Source organism: Chrysemys picta, chromosome 2, assembly GCF_011386835.1.
Source record: "Chrysemys picta bellii isolate R12L10 chromosome 2, ASM1138683v2, whole genome shotgun sequence".
In the NCBI taxonomy this organism is placed as follows: domain Eukaryota; kingdom Metazoa; phylum Chordata; order Testudines; family Emydidae; genus Chrysemys; species Chrysemys picta.
The window spans coordinates 186,565,257-186,583,702 of NC_088792.1; the positions used below are offsets into that span (position 1 = coordinate 186,565,257).

General features: G+C 42.9%; 2 protein-coding genes across 7 annotated transcripts in view; one reads left to right on the forward strand and one right to left on the reverse strand.

Moving 5' to 3' along the window:
• Positions 1-2,160, reverse strand: part of DCDC2 (doublecortin domain containing 2) — a 136,385-nt gene extending 134,225 nt beyond the window's left edge. For 2 of the 6 annotated variants that reach the window (XM_065581984.1, XM_008164466.4), the window contains exon 1: positions 1,457-1,595. The gene's annotated coding sequence lies outside the window, so the exon portion shown is untranslated. Of the gene's footprint in view, positions 1-1,456; positions 1,596-2,070 lie in introns of those variants that run through there. The other 4 variants (XM_042860485.2, XM_042860484.2, XM_042860482.2 and 1 more) reach the window with 3 other exon arrangements.
• Positions 1,508-17,813, forward strand: MRS2 (magnesium transporter MRS2). The gene is made up of 11 exons (XM_008164464.4): positions 1,508-1,967; positions 3,942-4,015; positions 5,407-5,443; positions 6,070-6,182; positions 6,863-7,036; positions 9,114-9,244; positions 9,860-9,976; positions 12,500-12,652; positions 13,758-13,875; positions 14,774-14,887; positions 15,721-17,813. The coding sequence occupies exons 1-11, from the start codon at positions 1,508-1,510 to the stop codon at positions 15,829-15,831; spliced, it is 1,602 nt and encodes a 533-aa protein (XP_008162686.3). The 3' UTR covers positions 15,832-17,813.
• The last annotated feature ends 633 nt before the right edge of the window (positions 17,814-18,446 follow it).

Below are 18,446 nucleotides of genomic sequence, written 5' to 3' on the forward strand. Positions count from 1 at the left end.
CCCCCTGTGCAATTGAGTTTGACACCCCTGGTTTAAAGTATCCTTGGCATCCAAGATTATTAAATCCAATACTGTTGCACATACTGCCACCTACTGTGACCCAACAAAATTAAGACTAAAAGACAGCCATTTGTTTCAGTGGGCTTTGGATCAAGCCCTAAACCAGCAGCCAAATTCTGCTTTCAAATGCATTTGAGTTCAAGCTGGAATAACTCCCTTGACTTCAGTATATAGGAACTGAAGTATCACTATACAGGAACTGAAGATTGTGAACCTGCTTCATCATGACCATGCACCTTGTGAAGTCATTTACACTTGTGCATAGTGACTGTAAAACATTATCACCGTAAATGTCTTCAAAAAGGGGCGGTTGCAGGAGAAGTGGGAGCTGGCTGGGGCCAAATTCTGCTCTCAATTGAGTTACGTTAAACGCACACAGGTGTAACGGAAAGCAGAATTTGGCTCCAGTTCTCTTACCTCAAAAGTTTCAGGGCCTGATTCAGTAAAGCACTTAATGCATGTCCTTATGTCCATCTCTATTCAGGATAACACTTAAGCAACTAAGCATATGCTTAAAGTTAAGCACATGCTTAGGCACCCTTGCTGAACAAAGGTCACAGTTCCTAAGGGGATCACAGCTCAGGATATTTGCAGTTCTTGGTTCTAAGAAATATAGTATAATAACCATAAGCAATAGCTAGTCAACCGAGGCTCATATTTAATTAGTAATCTAAATTTCCAGCTTGGCTCCACTTTCTCCATTGAATACTACAGTACAGGAATTTCTAAGTGCAACATTGATGATAGAATATTGCTAAAGGGTTTGGTTTGGGTGGGAGCGTTTCATTAATTCCAATCTATGTGGTTTGAGTGCAGATGAAAGAAAGGGAATTCCTTTGCAGTATTTTCATTAGAGCTTCATATTAGAACAGAATATTTTAAAAGTAGTATTTGGTGATGGGAGTGGAGGGGTAAATTACTGAGAGCCTCTCCACACAGAGTTGTTCCTGTTCAGCTGTTAGTGTCCCCAAAGCTGGAGTCACTCAGGAACAGCTTTAAATTCACACCCTAACCTAATCCTTCCTAACTTTCAAGTGCAGCTAAATCCTAGTTTAATTTGAGCCTCAATTGACCAGTTAATCTTGGTGCTTAGATGTACGTTCAAAATGTATTTGGTTGATATGCTTACAAGATGTTTGGTTAGGGCAAAACAGCTGTGCCGAACTCAAACTGGGAAAAAAAATAAGAACATCCCATTTCATTGTCAGGTGCTCCCCCTCCCGCCCCCCAGATCCCAGTCCTGCTGGAGAGAGCACAAGAGCGAGATGCGAACAGCTGGGATCTCTCCAGCCCAGCGGGCCGATTAACTTTCACCGTGTGACCTTGTGCAAGTCATTCAACTTCTCCATGCCTGGGTTTCCTCGCCTGGCCAAGAGGGTTCCAGTCAGCCCCTTACCTTTAGGAGCGGTCAGGCCCGAGGGTGCTGCCTGGGGCTAAGGACTAGGAAATGATCAGCGCGGAGAAGGCAGTGGGGCGCTTTCCCCTGCAGGGCGCCCCGCGCGGGGACCTGGGGCTCGGCATTGCAAGTCAGCGGGCTGCCTCCGCCCACGGCTGGGGCTCTGCAGCACGAGACCCCGCCCCTAGGCAGGGGCTAATCTGCGCAGCTCCTCCTCTGCCCGGCTCCCGCGTGTGTGCAACCGGGCGGGCGCCTCTGGGGCCTGCAAGTGGCCGGGAGCCGGGGCCCGCTCGCCCCCCGCGGAGCGTGCCCATGTTCAGCTGCTGGCTCCTCCCCGCCTCGCTGGGCCGCTACGGGCGCGGGGGCTGCTGCTGCCGCCTGCTCGCCGCAGCGGGGTGGGCTCGTCGGCTGAGCGGCGGCGGGGGGCCCTGCTGCGCTGCGCACGGGCCTGGGCAGCGCCGGCCGCGGCTGGGGGCCGCAGCTCCCCGCGGGCAGCCGTGGCGCTGGGCAAGTAAGTCGTGCCCTGGGAGTGGGGGCACTGCACACGGCCGAGCCGGCCCTCGTTGCTGCCCGGCCGGGGGGCAGGCGGATCGGCTGTGGAGTGAAAGCCCCACCTTTGATTTAGCCTCTCACGTCATCCCCGGTGCCTCCCCTGGGCGTTTTTCCTACTCCTCGCCCCGGGACTTGGCTGCTCTGGCGTAGGGAGAGCTGGCTGCAGGGTAGGGGCTGGCACCACCGCGGGCAGAGGCTTTTATAGAACCCACAGCGGCGCTAATCCTGCAGCCAAGCGCTCATCCTATGAGCAAGCCTTAAATCCCCGGGCACAGGTCTCCACTTCCTAGGGTGACCGGGTGCCCTGATATTTGGGGCTTTGTCTTCTATAGGTCGCTATTACCGCCCACCCCCCTGCCCCGATTTTTCACACTTGCTATCCGGTTACCCTATGGGGTGCACAGTTAGTGTTCCACCCTGTTCAGGCCTGGAAATGGCTCCAGGGAATAGGTAGTTAGTTATAAGTCTATCAGTGTGTGTTTTAGGGGGACCAGATAGCAAGTGTGGAAAAATCAAGACGGGGGAGGAGGGAATAAGTACCTATATAAGACAAAGCCCCAAACATCAGGACTGTGTCTCTAAAATTGGGGTACTAGTTAGTTTCTGCATCCGTTTAGCGCTTACAAATGTTGTTATATCTTCCTGAAGTATTAGGCCAGAATTTCATCGCTAGGTGCCTAAACCTTAAATAAATGGCCTGAATTTTGGAGTTGTGGGTGCCCAGCTCCTTTGAAAAGCAGGCAGCTTTTATTTAGGTGCCTAATTGTAAAGAGTGGACCTGATCCTGCAGTTGACTGGTTGGGAGCTGTGTCGTGGGGCCAATTAAGGCATGGGGTGGCCCCCACATAGTCAGTGGCAGCATTAAGACCATTGCTATGATTTCCAAACTCTGTTCCAGTAACACCCAACTAAAAGACAAATGGGCTTATGTCTACATATTTAACAGTTAACTAAGGAAATGGACACACTGCTCCTCTGAAGTTCTGGCTGAGCCTGTCAGTCGTTTACCAGCAGCCCATGCAGTATGAAACGCGCATTAAGGCCTCCATCCTGCAAACACTTACTCACTTTTTACATTCAGACAAATGGTAGTCTCGCTGAAGTCAGTGGGACTACTATGCACAAAGCATGTGAATGTTTGCAGGGCCTTTCTGTTAGATAAGGAGGGGAGGTGGCCTAGCAGATAGACCATTGGCCTGGCTCAGGAGACCTCCATTTCATACCCTACTCTGCCACAGGCCTGCTGGGTGACCTTGGACAAGTCACTTCACTTCTCTGTGCTTCCATTTTCCCATCTGTAAAATGACATAATGATACTGACCTGCTTTGTAAAGCACTATATAAGAACTAGGTATTATTATTCATTACCACAGTGCACAAATAACTCATTTGCTCAACAAATGTAGGCCCCAGTCCCTGCAGTCAACTTCATGCAGGCAGACTTGTTTAGCTGCACAGAGCTCATTGTAGGACTGGAGTGTTATTGCAACTGCTTTGTGTTCTTAAAGGATACTCCAATTTAATCTAATTTCTATTTTTTTTACCTATGATTGTTGCAAGTAAAACAAGATTACCACAAACAGGTGGAAAGGAAATCTGTTTACTTTGCAGACTTGATGGTATTTTAGGCATAGTCAGTTTTTCCTGTTTGTATGGGTCTTTCACACAATAATGAGGAGAAACATTCTGAATAAGAAAACTGGTCATAAAGCCACAAACATTGGCTCAAGGAATTTTATTTCTATTAGATTTTAAGTTGACGGTGCCTCTTAAATCAGTTGGGTTTTTTGTTTTTAAGCAAATTTGTATCTGTTAACTGGATTCTTTATGACCATTTTCCACCTAGTGTACAAGAGAAGGAAAAAAGTATGTATCTATCAAAAGACCGTGTGCTGGTAATAGAAAATTATAACTGCTGTGGGTCTTTCTGCAGATGAACTGGGTCGACACTCAACTACAGAGGCCTCTCAAGCCACCTTAGCCAGCGTAGTCCCTGTGTTTGCAGTGGTAAGTGTATTGAAAGGTTTCAACAAAGGACAGTTTTTCCAAGCTAATCAGCATGTGTTTTTTCTCAAACTATTATTTGACAGAACTGGTTGTTCTCCATGATGTGTTCATAATGTGTGGATATTACTAAATAACTGTTTTAAAAACCCTAATTTGAGGGAAAGTTATGTTTGTCGATATATTTGCAACAGGACTATTATAATGTGCTAGCAAAATACCAACATGCTTTTTTTATGAGAAGATCATTTTTGTTAACTCACAATTTAATCATGAAGACACAGTTTAACTCTTGAAGAATTGTTGTAAAATGCATGCTTTTGCTATTAAAAATACACTATTTTTGCCTTTTTTTTGTTATTAATGTCACGGAATGTGGTAGCTGCAATGCAGGACAGCCAATGGTTGAAGGAAGAATATCTTTTTTTAGGTATGCAGCTGAGAGAACTAGGCTAGCCATTCATAGCGAACAATCTGTTCACAACCTCCTTGTTTGCCACTGGAAGATGATGTGATCACACGTGAAAGCAGACTGTTGAGAGCATTGGTACACATACAGGCCCTGATCCTGCAATGAGGACCACATAATTGTTTCCTCTTATATACAACTACTAGCTTTAAAAAAAACTTATGAATGGCTCTTGAATAAGCAACATCTCTCAAAGCAAGAGTGCAAAAGCTTTGATCAAATCAATTCTTGCAGTTTTTCCAATAAAATGACTTTAAGTTTACAGAAAATACTCATGTTATGTTAATACTTTGGAATATAAATGAAAAGTAAATAAAATGTTAGAAACAAATTATTCCTTGCTTCGTTACATTAGCATGCTATCTATTCTTTCACTTACACGTAGTGGAATTACACAGTAAATACCGTTCAAAAATCAGGGAGTGAATAGCCCCCTACTATTGTTGCTTTTTGCCTTGTAAATTGTTCAGCTAAAACAACACAAGATGAAACAACAAAACCTGAAACACAAAATGTAAAGAGCCCTTCTTGTGCCAACACAAAAATCTCATTCTCTTTTAAAAAAAAAAAAAAATCCTCCTGGGAAGTAGATATCAGTGTGAGCCAAAGATATAGTTATGAACTTAATTGGTGTATGTCTGAAAAATATTTTAATAAGTGCTGCTTTCCAGGTACTATGTGTAACTTCCACATGTTCAAATGACCTGAAATATGTTGTCTAAGGCATTCATAATTACTTGAGGAGTATTAGCAGAGATGACAGGATAGCATACCTTGCCCCTCCTTAATAAGTGGACTGAGTCACCCACTAAAATTCAAAGCAACTATAAGCAATTTCACACATCTCTTTTCCTGTATGTATAGCAGCTTTGTGAGAACAAAATACCTACTTCTTGTGTTTTCTTTTCTCTTTTCCTCCCTTTAGATGAAATTTGACAAAGAAGGAAATCTTACCTCTTTTGGTAGGTAGAGTTTTCATTTTCTTTTCCTATTTGCTCTTTTGTACAATATAGAATTTTCTAAGTGGAAGTTTATACTGGACAGAGAGTTCAATTCAAGAAGCTTTCATGGGTTTAGATAACTGTCGGTGTTGCAGCATTTCCCTTGGTTTTGCTCGTCTATTCTACACAAATTCTTATACTGTATTAATCACAGTAGTATCTGAGCACCTTCCGATAGTGCATTAAGCAATATGACTACCATCTGTCATGTGTGGTTCCGTTTTGCTTTCATCCTTTTCCTCTTTGTCCCAGTCCATCACCAGTATATTTTTCCTTCCTGGGATACCTTTGTGACATGACACGTGCTTGACATGAGCTTTGCTAATGTGTTCTAACATGAAACATACTGTCTTTGCCTGTTAATTTGGTTACTTTTAGACTTTTCTTTATTAGTAAACAAAGGGAGTTCTCTTTCACCCAAGTTATGACTATTTTGCTGTGTTAGACAGAATTATATTGGATGATCAAGGGGGGAAAGCACTATCGAGTTAGTTTCTTTCTGGGACTGCAAAACAGACTAATCCATAATTATAAAACATGTTACTTTTCCCAGATAAGATTTTTCTTTTTAAATGTCTTCTTGGTAGAAAGAAAGAAAACAGAATTGTACCAGGAACTGGGTCTTCAAGCTCGAGATCTACGATTTCAGCATCTAATGAGCATTGCAACTAGAAACAACAGGATTATCATTAGAATGGAGGTAAAGTGATATTTTTATTTTCATTAACTTCAGTGGGTCTTAAATCTCTTTATAGGTGTCAATAGACATTAAAATACACTTGAACTATGTCTCGATTGCCAATACAGTCATGTTCTAGTGAGATCCAGGGGCCCTTTTAATACTGGCTATCTATGGCCTTGCATATATTATTATCCATCTGTCCTTAACCCTGGCACTGAATATCTAGCAAACAGAAGCACTTCATGTTGCACTTCATAATAATGAGCTCCTTGTCTTTTGTAGAATGGCCGTCTCTATTCAGGAGGGCCAAAATTTTTCCCTTTGTGGGCATGATGAGAATTTTTAGAGGCACAGGATGAGCACAGCTAAAAATGTGGAGAATCTTTCTTTCTTCCTGTCCCTCCAGTAACACCAGAGGCCTCCTCAAGTACACTAAAGAAAGTGCTTCCGATGTCACTCCGGTCCATATACTTCAGGGGTTGGGGGGAATGACAGTGGAAGATAGACACTTGGGTACCCTGGACACGAGTGTGGCAAAACAAATCTAGGTAAATAAAAAACAAAGCTTATCATAACAGTCCCCTTATGGGAAGTGGGTTTATTGAAAACCGAATTCTGAAATGCATTAAGTGGCAGTGAGAAAATTGGAAACCTTCATAAAGTATTAGCTGGCTGCCTAACTGCATTCTCTCTTTCAGTTTTTGAAGGCTGTGGTAACACCAGAGTTTCTTCTGATACTAGATTATCGCAATTTAAACATGGAGCACTGGCTGTTCCAAGAACTTGCATCTCAGCTGTCTGGAGAAGGTCAGCTAGTTACATATTCCTTGCCCTTTGAATTTAGAGCCATAGAAGCAATACTGCAATATTGGGTGAGCTTCTGGTTACTTTAGCTACTTTTGAAAATGTTGTTTCATGGGAATGACAGTTTAATTTTCTGTTCTGGAAATATTTAGGAATATTTTTAGGAATATTTTGGGTTTGCTTTAGGCTTGTTTTGTTGTTGTTTCTTTCGGTTATGGGGGATCTGTACAAACATTTAGCAGTGAGGAGAATTAACTATTGAAAGAACTTACCAAGGGACATGATGGATTCTTCATCACTTGGAGTTTTTAAATCAAGATTGACAGATATATGCTGAAACATAAAAGTTATGTTTGCTGCCGAAATTACTGGGGGAGGTTCTCTGGCCTGTGTTATTTAGTAGGTCAGACTAGATCAGCATTTCTCAAATGCGACCCCCAGGGGCTTTTCTTGTGGCCACAGCCTCCTGGGCAGTGACCGGGGGGCCGGGAGGAGGCGGGGAAAGCAGTGGTTTGTCCCCCAGGGCCATCAGCAGGGGTTGGATCCTGTCCCCCCCTGGATCCATGAATACTGGAAGAGCAGACAGCCAGTGACTTCCCTCCCTTCCCAGGAGTTGGGGGGCTCAGGCTTCAGCCTTGGGATGGCGGGCGGCAGGCTCCAACTGTGGGGCTTCAGGCTTTGGTCTAAGTTCCCTCTAAGCTGTGCAGCAGGCTATCAAGGCTGCACAGGTGGGGAGAGGCGCCTCTTCTGCGGCCCCGCCCCAGCCAGGGAAAGGCATCTCTCCCCTGGCCCCAGCCCCGGAGCTGCTTCGGTGAGGAGAGGCACTGTCCTGGCTGCTATGACAAGAGAGGGCTGGGGGAAGTCCTCTCTCCCTGCCACAGCCCCAGGCAGCCTGCATCCCAAACCTCTCATGCTGCCCCACCCCAGAGCCCACACACCCCATCCCCCAATCCTCTGCCCCAGCCCTGAGCCCCCTCCCGCACCCCAAATCCTTCATCCCCGGCCCCAGCCCAGAGCCCGCACCCCCCCATTCCCCAATCCTCTGCCCGAGTCCCCTCCCGCACCACAAACCCCTCATCCCCAGCCCCACCCCAGAGCCCAGACCCCCAGTCAGAGCCCCCAACTCCAACCCTCTGCCCCAACCCCCCCACACATCATCTCCATATTGGGGCACATCATAAAATTCATTCCACACAGATCTAAAAAAATTAGAGGGAACATTTGGCTCTATCCCTGGACCCCAGCCGCACTGCGGCAGATGCTAGCCTTGGGCTCACCACCACCCTGTATCGCCTCTGGCCCCCATTGCCTCCCTACCCACCTCCCCATCCAGGACTTTATTTGTCTCCTGGCTTGCCAGGACTGAGTAAGTCTGCTGTGAAAATTGATATTTGTGTGTTTGTTAATATCACTTTTCACTCCCTCCCAGCTAGTTAGTAAGTCTGGTGTGAAAAGTGATATTAACAAACACACAAATATCACTTTTCACAGCAGCAGACTTACTAGGTAGCAAATCTTTTAGAAACTATAACCAAAAAAAAGACAAGAATGTGCAAAGCCACTTTATTTGTGTTTCTATTCTGTGTAGGTCCAGTAAAGAATAGCGACAACTGTATAGTATTTTTATTATTGAGTCTGAAAAAATACCCTATAAATTATGATTTGGATACGTATAGGTGCATATTTATTTGTTTTTCATAAAGTTAATTAAATATTTTAGGAAAAATTGTCAGAGCGGCCACCAGCAAGAATTAGTGGCCGCACTTTGAGGCCACCAAAAAAATTGTTGAGACCCCCTGGACTAGATGATCATGATAGTCCCTTCTGGCTTTAAAGACTATGAATGTTAATGGAAATATGACACCACCTAAGGTTGACCAAATTTCAGACACATGAACCTCATATCACGTTTATTCAGTAATTGGCGTAATGTTTCAGTTTTATGTAAATTTTGTTCAAAAACTATTGCGGTGGGTATATGATCTTGTCAAGGCTAGCTGTATTCCAGATAACACCTATGTATTGAAAAAGTAGACTGCATACCTGATTGTAACAGTGAATTCTGTGCTCAGTGAGAGAGTCAGTTGCCCAAACCGTTCTAAAAGGATGATTTTAATTCTTATGAAGGATCATGTTATTATCTAGATCAGCAATCTGCAAGGGAGACTTAACATTTTGCAGCCTCAGATCATTGAGACGCTGGAAGCTCTAGTGGACCCCAAGCTACTGTCTGTGGATAGAAGTAAAGTACACATTTTGCTACAAAATGGCAAGAGGTAAATAAGAGTAAGCAATGGAGAGCATAGCTGAACTTCAGAAAATAGTGTACAATATACATTTTCTAGAAAACTTTGCTTTTGAGCTGTGCAACTTATTTGTCATTGTAAATTCAAATGTATGAACTATCTAGTTGGGAAAAATGAAATCCCACTTTGGGATTTGTAGTTTACCTTCTAAAACTGTGTATAATGCAAAAAAAATAATACTAGGCAATTTAATATGTTCATTGTAATGTAAAATCAAGAGTTCAAACCACTCTTCAAACCATTTGAGTACACGTGAACTTATTGGGCTATGCTATGCGTCAATACAACAGACGATACAATTGTCTGAATCAAATTACTTGTTTCTCAGAGTGCTCATGAACCCTTGAAATATGCCCAGAATACACCGCTAAATCCTTTTCAGTTAAGGTTTTGGTGATTTGGGGGCAGTTGGTCCCAGACTGGACCAGTACCGTGGCTAAATGCAAAATGGGGATTTACATTTTCTAAGAAACTCTTCCCCATTGACTCATTCTGGCAAGATCCAGGGAAAATGAAAATATTACCTCTCTACAAAAATGCAAATGGGATTGCCTGATTGTTTATGCCTGTTTGTTTTTTCTTTAGTTTGTCAGAATTAGAAACAGATCTTAAAGTTTTCAAAGAAACAATCCTGGAAATTTTAGATGAAGAGGAATTAATAGAAGAGCTCTGTCTAACTAAATGGACAGATCCACAAGTATTGTAAGTAAAGTTGGGTAATTCAGAACACTTTTTAAAATGTCTTGTCCAAAGTCAATCTGAATACCAGATTAGATTGCTTCTCTCCTCTCCCCTCAAAAAAAAAAATCTATACAATGTTTTTAAACCATAATGCTTTACCTCTTTTTAAAAGGTGTTGTACCCCATCATCGCAGTGTGAGCATAGTGTTAGCAGCATTACTGATACTAGGGTGGAAGCATCGAAGATGCTGCTTCATCCGCTGTTTGACTTAGCTAGCCAGCCTTGGTGAACAGGAGATGGAAAGGGGAGGAAAAGACAACCATCACTGAATGGGGAAACAGAAGGAGAAATGGAAATGTCAGTTTCCAATTCAGACAAAACTTTTAAGATAGGTTTTTAGGGAGGAAAAAAACAATATTTCACAAATGAAATAAAGAACCCCACTTACAATTTGTCTGCGGTGGATCAGTTGCCCTACCTCCGTATATAAAAGCTGGCATGCTATCCTTGAAGTTTACTTTGCCCACTAGCAGAGCTCCCCTGATGGACATATAACGCCACAGTAGTAGCACTGTTTTCATAGCCACTATAAGTACATAAATTAGCATCCCAAGAGAACCGTACATGTCTGAAATAGCCACATGACATCGCTCCTGTGTCCTGATACAATATCATGCGCACATCAGTGGCCACTCTAACAACAAAAATAACCAACCATATGTCCCATATTGATGACAAGCTGCTAGTCTGACCCTTACTTAAAAATCCAGGGCATATTGACTGACTGGTATATCTGACTTGAAGCTAAGAGCAAACTGGCTTCCTGCCTCAGTTCCCATGTAAATAATGCCAAATGATAGTTACACCCCACACTTCATGGCAAGTTAGTATTATTTATACAACACCAAGTGCATGATATAGCTCCCCGCCCTGCACAGCTTCAAATCTAAATAGACCATAATTATCCAAAAGGTGGGGTGTGAAGGGATGCATTGTGTAAAATCAAGAAGTGTACCTAAGAAGGCGTGGAAGGAGCCGGACGTGAGGTGTATTGATGCCATCAATGTACTCTCGTACGTTGACTCCAGCATTGGTGCTTGTAGACAGAAAGCTATGTTAATCATATCTTCACGCGGAGATGCAGCCAAATGTCAAAGACTTGTAGGACAGAGGGAGTGTTTTTTGGAGAGGTGGTAGAGACTAATTCATGAAAGCAAAGGTGTTGGAAGCTACTTTTTAAATCCTTTGGGTCTGTTGGTCAGTCTTCCTGTTTCTACAGCTATAGAGGAATGTAAAGGCATTCACCATCAAGCCAACTAGAACTGGATTTGGGGTGCTTGGTACAGACCATGTCAAAGCACTTTGTGCCTCTGCCACCAGAAACTGAAGACGTCTAAGACCATAGCCACCCCCTTAGGTCATGCAACTGAAACCTCTAGGTTTGGAAAGTTCTGAAGTGAACAGCCAGTCTGCCTCAAAGGGACCCTCTCTTTAGTAGAGAGATTAGGGTCCTTTTATCACTTCCAGTGGCCTAGTTACCTCAGACACATGAGTCCTTAGGCACGGGTCTAGTTTATGGAAAAACCGCTTCAGAGAGACTTCTTTGAATTGCTCCTTGATCAGGTAAGCAAGTTCAACAGTATCCACATGAGACATTGGAGGGTATCCAGTTCCTCCTGGCAAATAGTGCAGTTAAGGTCGTGTCACTGGGTGAAGAGAGGGGTGGGGGTTTATTCCAAGTTCTCCTTGACATCTTAAAAATACAAGAGGCTATCGTGGCTCTCAAAGACCTCACTGTTTGCCTAGTCAAAAGAAAGATCCAAAAAGATAACTCCGGAAACCTGTATGCCTGTTGTAGAGAAGGTGACTGGCTAGGTGCTCTGGGCCTTGTGGATGCTACCAGGCACCTATGATTCATCCAGTAGGACTGAGATCTCTCAAACTTCAGGAAGGGGGATAGTGGCAGCAGTTTCACATACTGACTGTTGGGCTGCTGTCATCAGTTCCTGTGTCCACAAAATGCTGCAACTAAAATGCTTCAGTTATTGTCGATGTGCAACTAAAAACCACGTGTAAGTGCCAAGTAGATTTCAATTTTATGTATATAACTTAGACCTCACTGTATGGGGGAACAGAAGGGAGTGTTAACAGCATCACTGTCAACTTCCACCGTTTGAGGGCACCAGAAAATTAACAATCTCCCTTAAAAATGTCACAATGTGATGCTGGGACACTAATATTTATACCTTGCCTGTGCATGTTTATAGCAGGGCAAATATTACCCATTTTACTGACCAAAGTAACTGACTTTTGCTCTTCAGCTAATAGAAATTGGAAAAGCATGTACCTTCTTTTCCATGACACTCTTTTTGTAACAGCAGAATCCATGTGCCTAATTGGATTTTGCAGCATTGTTGTCAAACAGGACTTGTGGAGAGTTTTTCCCTTGTCACTTCATTCTGGGCCCATGCTTCAGAACATGTAAACATGTTGATAAGTGCATTGCTGATCCCTAACTAGAAAATATAAATTGTTGCTCACAGTGAGGAGAGCATGTCTGGAATTGACCATGCAGAGGAAATGGAGCTGCTGCTGGAGAATTATTACAGACAAGCCGAAGATCTCGCTAATGAAGCACGTGAACTCAGAGTATTGATTGATGATTCCGAAAGTATCATCTTCATCAACCTGGACAGGTTAACTATCCTTATGACACATACTACTTGTTATACTGTCAGAAGCTTTGCAGAAATTTATGCTGTTTTACCCTTTTTTGAATTGGAGTCTGAGAGCAGACATTGGGAACCAAGACTGGGAGGCTCTTATTCCTTGTGGTTCTGGGAAGGTAATAGTTAAAAGAAATACCCAGATGTTCATGGGGAAAATATAACTTATTTATGAAGAATTGCTATGTAATGCAGCAAAACTGACACTTGAATTGACTCTTAAATGTAGGTTGCACTTAAGTGTTGGTGTCTACCGTCAAGAGTATGCCCCTGATTTTTCTGGATCACATCTTCTGCTATCCAATAAATGTTGCATCCACACTAAGCATGATGATACAGTAATCAGCTTAGTTTGCATCAAATATTTAGCTTTTATTAAGACTAAACTATTGTAAATAAAAAGGCTGAAATTTATTACGCACTAATCAACTTTTTCAGTTTTCTGTATTTAAAAATAATTTATACAGTCTTAACATCTTGAAGTGTATCAGATAAGCCACTGTTGAAAAGCAGTGTATGATATTCTCTCCTCCTCCTTAAATGGGGAGTTACCACAAGAAGCATTCAGAGTGGACACTCCCATCAGGAGGCCAGCAAAAGTTGAGAAGAGGTGGATGTGGAATGCCCCAGAGTAGACTCTGCTTTACAGTCCACAGTATTTTCTGACCCTCTGCTTCTTTGTAAGTATACTTGCAAGGTAACAGTAAATGTTTCTTTTAAATAGTCATTTACAAATTCCTATAGTTAACGGTAAGAAAACAAAAAGAAACAAAAGTTTCCATAAACTTTTACTGTTACTTTACACACACATTTATAACAGGTGTGACCAGATGTCCTAGATCCTGCTGATTGCAAAGCAGAGTCTGCTTCCTGAGAGGTGCATTGCTGCTGCAGTTTCAAAACATCTCTTTGGAGAAAAATCACCTGATACACTAGCTCTTGTTTCTGTGTTGCTTAATACCGGTGTGAGTTGCTCCGTCAATTGTTCTGATGTAGTGCATGCTGCGTAAAACTTTATTACTAGACAGCAAGTAAACATCTGTGTTCATCTCATAAATCTTTCTCCCTTCTTCAGCCACCGTAATGTGATGATGAGACTGAACTTACAGCTGACCATGGGGACTTTTTCTCTCTCTCTTTTTGGACTGATTGGAGTAGCTTTTGGTATGAACTTGGAATCCTCCTTTGAAGAGGTGAGAACCAGTGCTGCTTTAGAATTGATTTTATAACTACTGACAGACAACATGGGTACCAATGCACTGACTTAACCCAGGTTTTCTGTTAAGTATAACACTCTTCACTGATAAGACTTCAGTTTTATACTGGTGTAAAGCGAGAGAATTGGGCCCACTGATTCCAGCTTTAGTGCAATGACTTTCTTTTGTCGTGAATTAGTTCATGGCTTGTTCAGTTATGACTCTGCTGCAGGATATTCTTCTGGATGATCAGGAAGAGTAATACTCCAGGAGGAAAAGGGAGGACAATACTGTACTTGGTGGCTGACAATAGGCATGGTAATGTTCAGCCATTCATACTTCTGAAAGGTCTTGGAGTTTGTATTAGAGTCACTTTCATATGCAAAGGTGTAAATCAGTTAAATAATTTTCTAGACTTCATGGTGGAGCCATGACTCTACTGTAAATTAAATAATTACACTTACATTGCTGGTAGCTGTCACACTTACATGCATTACCTTAAAAAGGAAGAGATTTCTTCTTTCTCCTTCCTTTCCTCATCGCCGCCTTCACACACAAAAAATGAGGTGGGGGGAAATCTCTAAATTCTTGGTAAAAACAAGAGCTATCTTCGAAAGGAACCGTGCATGTGGGTTAGTGTGGTAGTGAGGAACACTAAAGTGCAGAGACCAGCACACCAGTGCTCTGGAAATGATGGTGTATCAAGTGGATCACTTTGCCTTGCAATAACCCAGAGTCTCAGCCAACCTTCCCCAGCCAAGGAAGTTCACCATACTGTGGAGCCTTTGGAGGGGATGGAGAGGGGTTTAAATTAGAGGTGTGGGAGGGAATCCACTGAGGACCCTTCTTCCACAGAAAGAGCTGCATGATTAATGGCTATTTTTTCCATTGTTAGGACCACCGAGCATTTTGGCTGGTGACAGGGATTATGTTTTTGGGAAGCGGCCTTATCTGGCGGCGTTTACTTTCATTCCTTGGACGGCATCTAGAACCTTCACTACCTCCTCAAGTACGTATGGTTGGCTAAAGAGGTCCACTGCGTTCTGTGTGCACAGTACCACTGCTACTTCCTGTGTTCAGTGTGTACTGTGGAATTTGTAATGGATGTGATCAAGGGGGGGTGGACGGGGATACAACTTCCACTTTTATGGAAGTAATTGGTGAAATCCATATCCCCCAACTTGGGAAGGTAGTGTAGGGTAGGCTTCCCTAAGCAGGCATTGGGGGAGCACAGGACAGGGCAAAGGAAAGTTGTGACACCTAAGATGCACTGCTTCACCCTGCAAGTATTTGCTGCTGCCAGAAGTGACGAGGCAGGCAATCCCTTGAAAGCTGCCCCTAGTGTAACTGGTAACAGGAGCGGCTCACATGTACATGGCCACAGCCATCCTTTCTCTGCTTCTATGGCACTCAATTCAGCCATGCTGCTGTTACACTCCCCCCATCCCACCCACTCGTCCCTACCCCTCACCCAGATGTAGTTTGGTGCTGGAGAGGGGGAGCTATAAACAAGTCCCAGATAGAAAAGATCACAGGGGGGAGCTGGGTGGGAAACAAGAACAAAAGACTAGACTAAAGAGCAAAGAAAAAGAGAGGGTGGCACTTGTGCTGGGGCCAGGGGAGCAGCCTGACCCTCCAGGTACTTGCAGCTGTTCCTCCTCCGATGCACCCCAGAATCCTTTGTGCTGACTTTCATAGCTTTTCAAAGCTTGATGACACTTCAAAGGAGGCTTCCTGAGAACTGGCCAGCACTTGTATGCTCCATGGCCCTTTTTTTTTTTTTTTTTTTTAATTTTTTTTTTTTTTTTTTAATAATCATTGGCTATTATGTGACTTGCCTAGGTGCCCACGTTGCTGAAAAAAACTCATCCAACAGCTGGAAGAATTGAAGTAAAAAATGACCTTAAAACAGAAGCCTTTATGTCAAACAGAAGCACGCTGACCAATCGATAGAACCGGAGAAAGCAACTGGCTTTTTTTTGTTGTTACGTGGCGAACTGTACACACACTTGCACACCTGTTTTCCCTATAGTAAAAATTAAGAATTTTTAGTCATAGAATGTCAATCTATCTCTTATGCACAAAAATGTTTTTAAAGTTGATATTTTAATGGCACAAAAGTCAGTAAATGCAGAGAGAAGATTCCCAGAGGATACTTAATTTTTTTCTCATGTGTTACAGTAGAGGATTTCGCTAGACTACAGCATGATGCACAGCTTGCAATTTCAGGCTCTTACAGTTTGAGGTCTTCCATCCAAGGACTGCTCAGGCCCAGCCTTCATTAGTTAGGCATTGACAAGATTTCAGCCTAGGGCAGTAGTGCTAAAGATAGAGGCTAACATTAAAAACAAAAACTGCTATACTTGTCCTCAATAGCAGCTGGTTTGATTTTTGAAAATCAGGCTACTCATTCAGGAGCTGAGAGATGGAATTAGGAGCCAAACTTTAGGCTTTTAATATAGGGTGGTTGGTTTTTTCCTTTTTAGTTTTTCAAGGTTGTATTCACTCTCTAGAGAATAGGATACCAGAAGCAGGAATCAAACTCACATTTCTTGCAGAGCACTAAACGGGCACAGCCAGACCAACAAATACAGAAAACTGCTTTATTTCTATTAAATGAAAAATAAACAAGTTTTGAATGTCCAGTGCTCACCTCTTCAAAGACTAATCAGGCCCAAATGGGTTTTTAAAATCAGAACAGCACGCCCTTTCAGACTGGTAACAGATGCACATTTCAAGCATGAAATCACTGCCCTTTCGGTTGTAACTGACTAGATGTATTTACATGTGTAGTATATCAGTTCCTTAGTCGATTAGTAAGAACTTACCTTAGGGCCTGATCCAACTCTCATTTAAAAAAGAAAAGTCAGACTTTTTTCCTGACCTGACTTGTTTCCTTTCATCTCTTTCTGAAGACATAGATGACCAGGATCATGAAGTATACTGCAGTTGTCTTGCAGCTGGTTTTATTACTACACAGGTGGGTGAGATTAGGGGCAAATGTGGGGTGAAAATTGTCTGCAGGTCAGGGGAATGGGAGGTAGTAGCAAAGTTACGTAACTAAGGGATACAAAGATCAGGTCTGACTATCAAAAAAGTGCTGATTTGCTTCCTGCAATGGTGGAAGAGAGTTAAATGCCTGCTACTTCCACCCACCTGCTATTTGCCTCTCTTGAGGGCCTTACCCCACTGTGCAGAGTGACTGTAAAACCCTTCTAGATCAGAATGGGAACACAGACAGCTGTGCCAAGTACAGGAAGGTAGCTCTTTAGCCAGCAACTTAAACATTGTGTAAACCACTGCCCACCAGACAGGCTGAAAAATGTATTGTAGCAGCAACAGCATAATTAAGTGCTCAGGTGAACAGAAAATGGAAACTAAAGAGTTCAGAAATTGTTATACTTCTGCAAGCCTGTGGTCTTTCAAAGTAAAATCCTGTGTGGCATCTAATGATTATCAACTAATTGATTTAACTTTGTGTATCTTTACACTTTCAAAGCATAGCATCTTACAAGATAATGCATTGTTCTTTCTCTATATTTTACTTTAAAGGTAGCAGGGGATTGGATGGCAGTTGAAATCCCCAGTGGCCAAGTCATTACCATTTACTGGTTGTCAAGTAACTTTTAGGAAGTGGTTTGGTCTTGGCCCAGCTCCTAGTGGGGAAACTGTTCACAATATGCAAACACCCATGAGGCTGAGGACTAGTGTTGGCATACCCAGAGAGGGCAAGAAGTGAATGGGTATGGATACTGAGGTTCTGACTTAGGAAATGATCCCTTCAGGTCATGGTTTTGAAATACATTGACAGGGCTATTGGGAAAGCTTGCATTGTTGCTTCCCCACCTGTATTTTCTCTGCAGCTACAGGGCATTATTTTGACTCCTTTCATCTGTACTTAATTGACTTATGTACATTAAAAGCATTTAAAATAAGACCACTAGTTCTTTTACAGGGCTGCACCATGTCATAGGAGTTCCCCAAGTCCAGAAAACCATTGTAAGTTTAACACCTGGCTCATTCACACTGCAAAATGTAGGTGTGGTAACAGAATTCTGAGCTCAGAAGTGAGAAACTGAAGCCCACTGTGGCTGATAAGGTTTTGAGTGAAATTGCCACTGAACCAGACCTGTAAACCCCAGTAGCAACTGATTCAGCGTTTACATTATGTGTAGTTGACAAAGCTGCACTTCATTTGTAATACGCAGGACTCTCAAATAAAACGCCAACTGGTTTTATCCTTGTGTTTGGCAAATTGACTTCTTTGGTTTTGCTGACTAAACGGTATGAAGAGTCTGTTCAGCTTGCATAGACTTCACTCATTTTCTTTACAACACAATTGACCAAAAAAAGCCTAGTGTTTTCTAGGGCTGAGGGGGAAGAACCTAAATAAGGCAATTCCCAGCTTGTCAGTCTGCCTCCTACAATCATTTGGGCTCTCCTACACCTGAATGGCAAGTGCAGGATGGTTCGGCATCCTAACAGGGAAGGTGTTAAGAGCAAGAGTCAAGAAGGAAAAAGCGAAAATAATGGCCTAGGGGAGGGAAAGTGCACTGCATTCAGCTCAT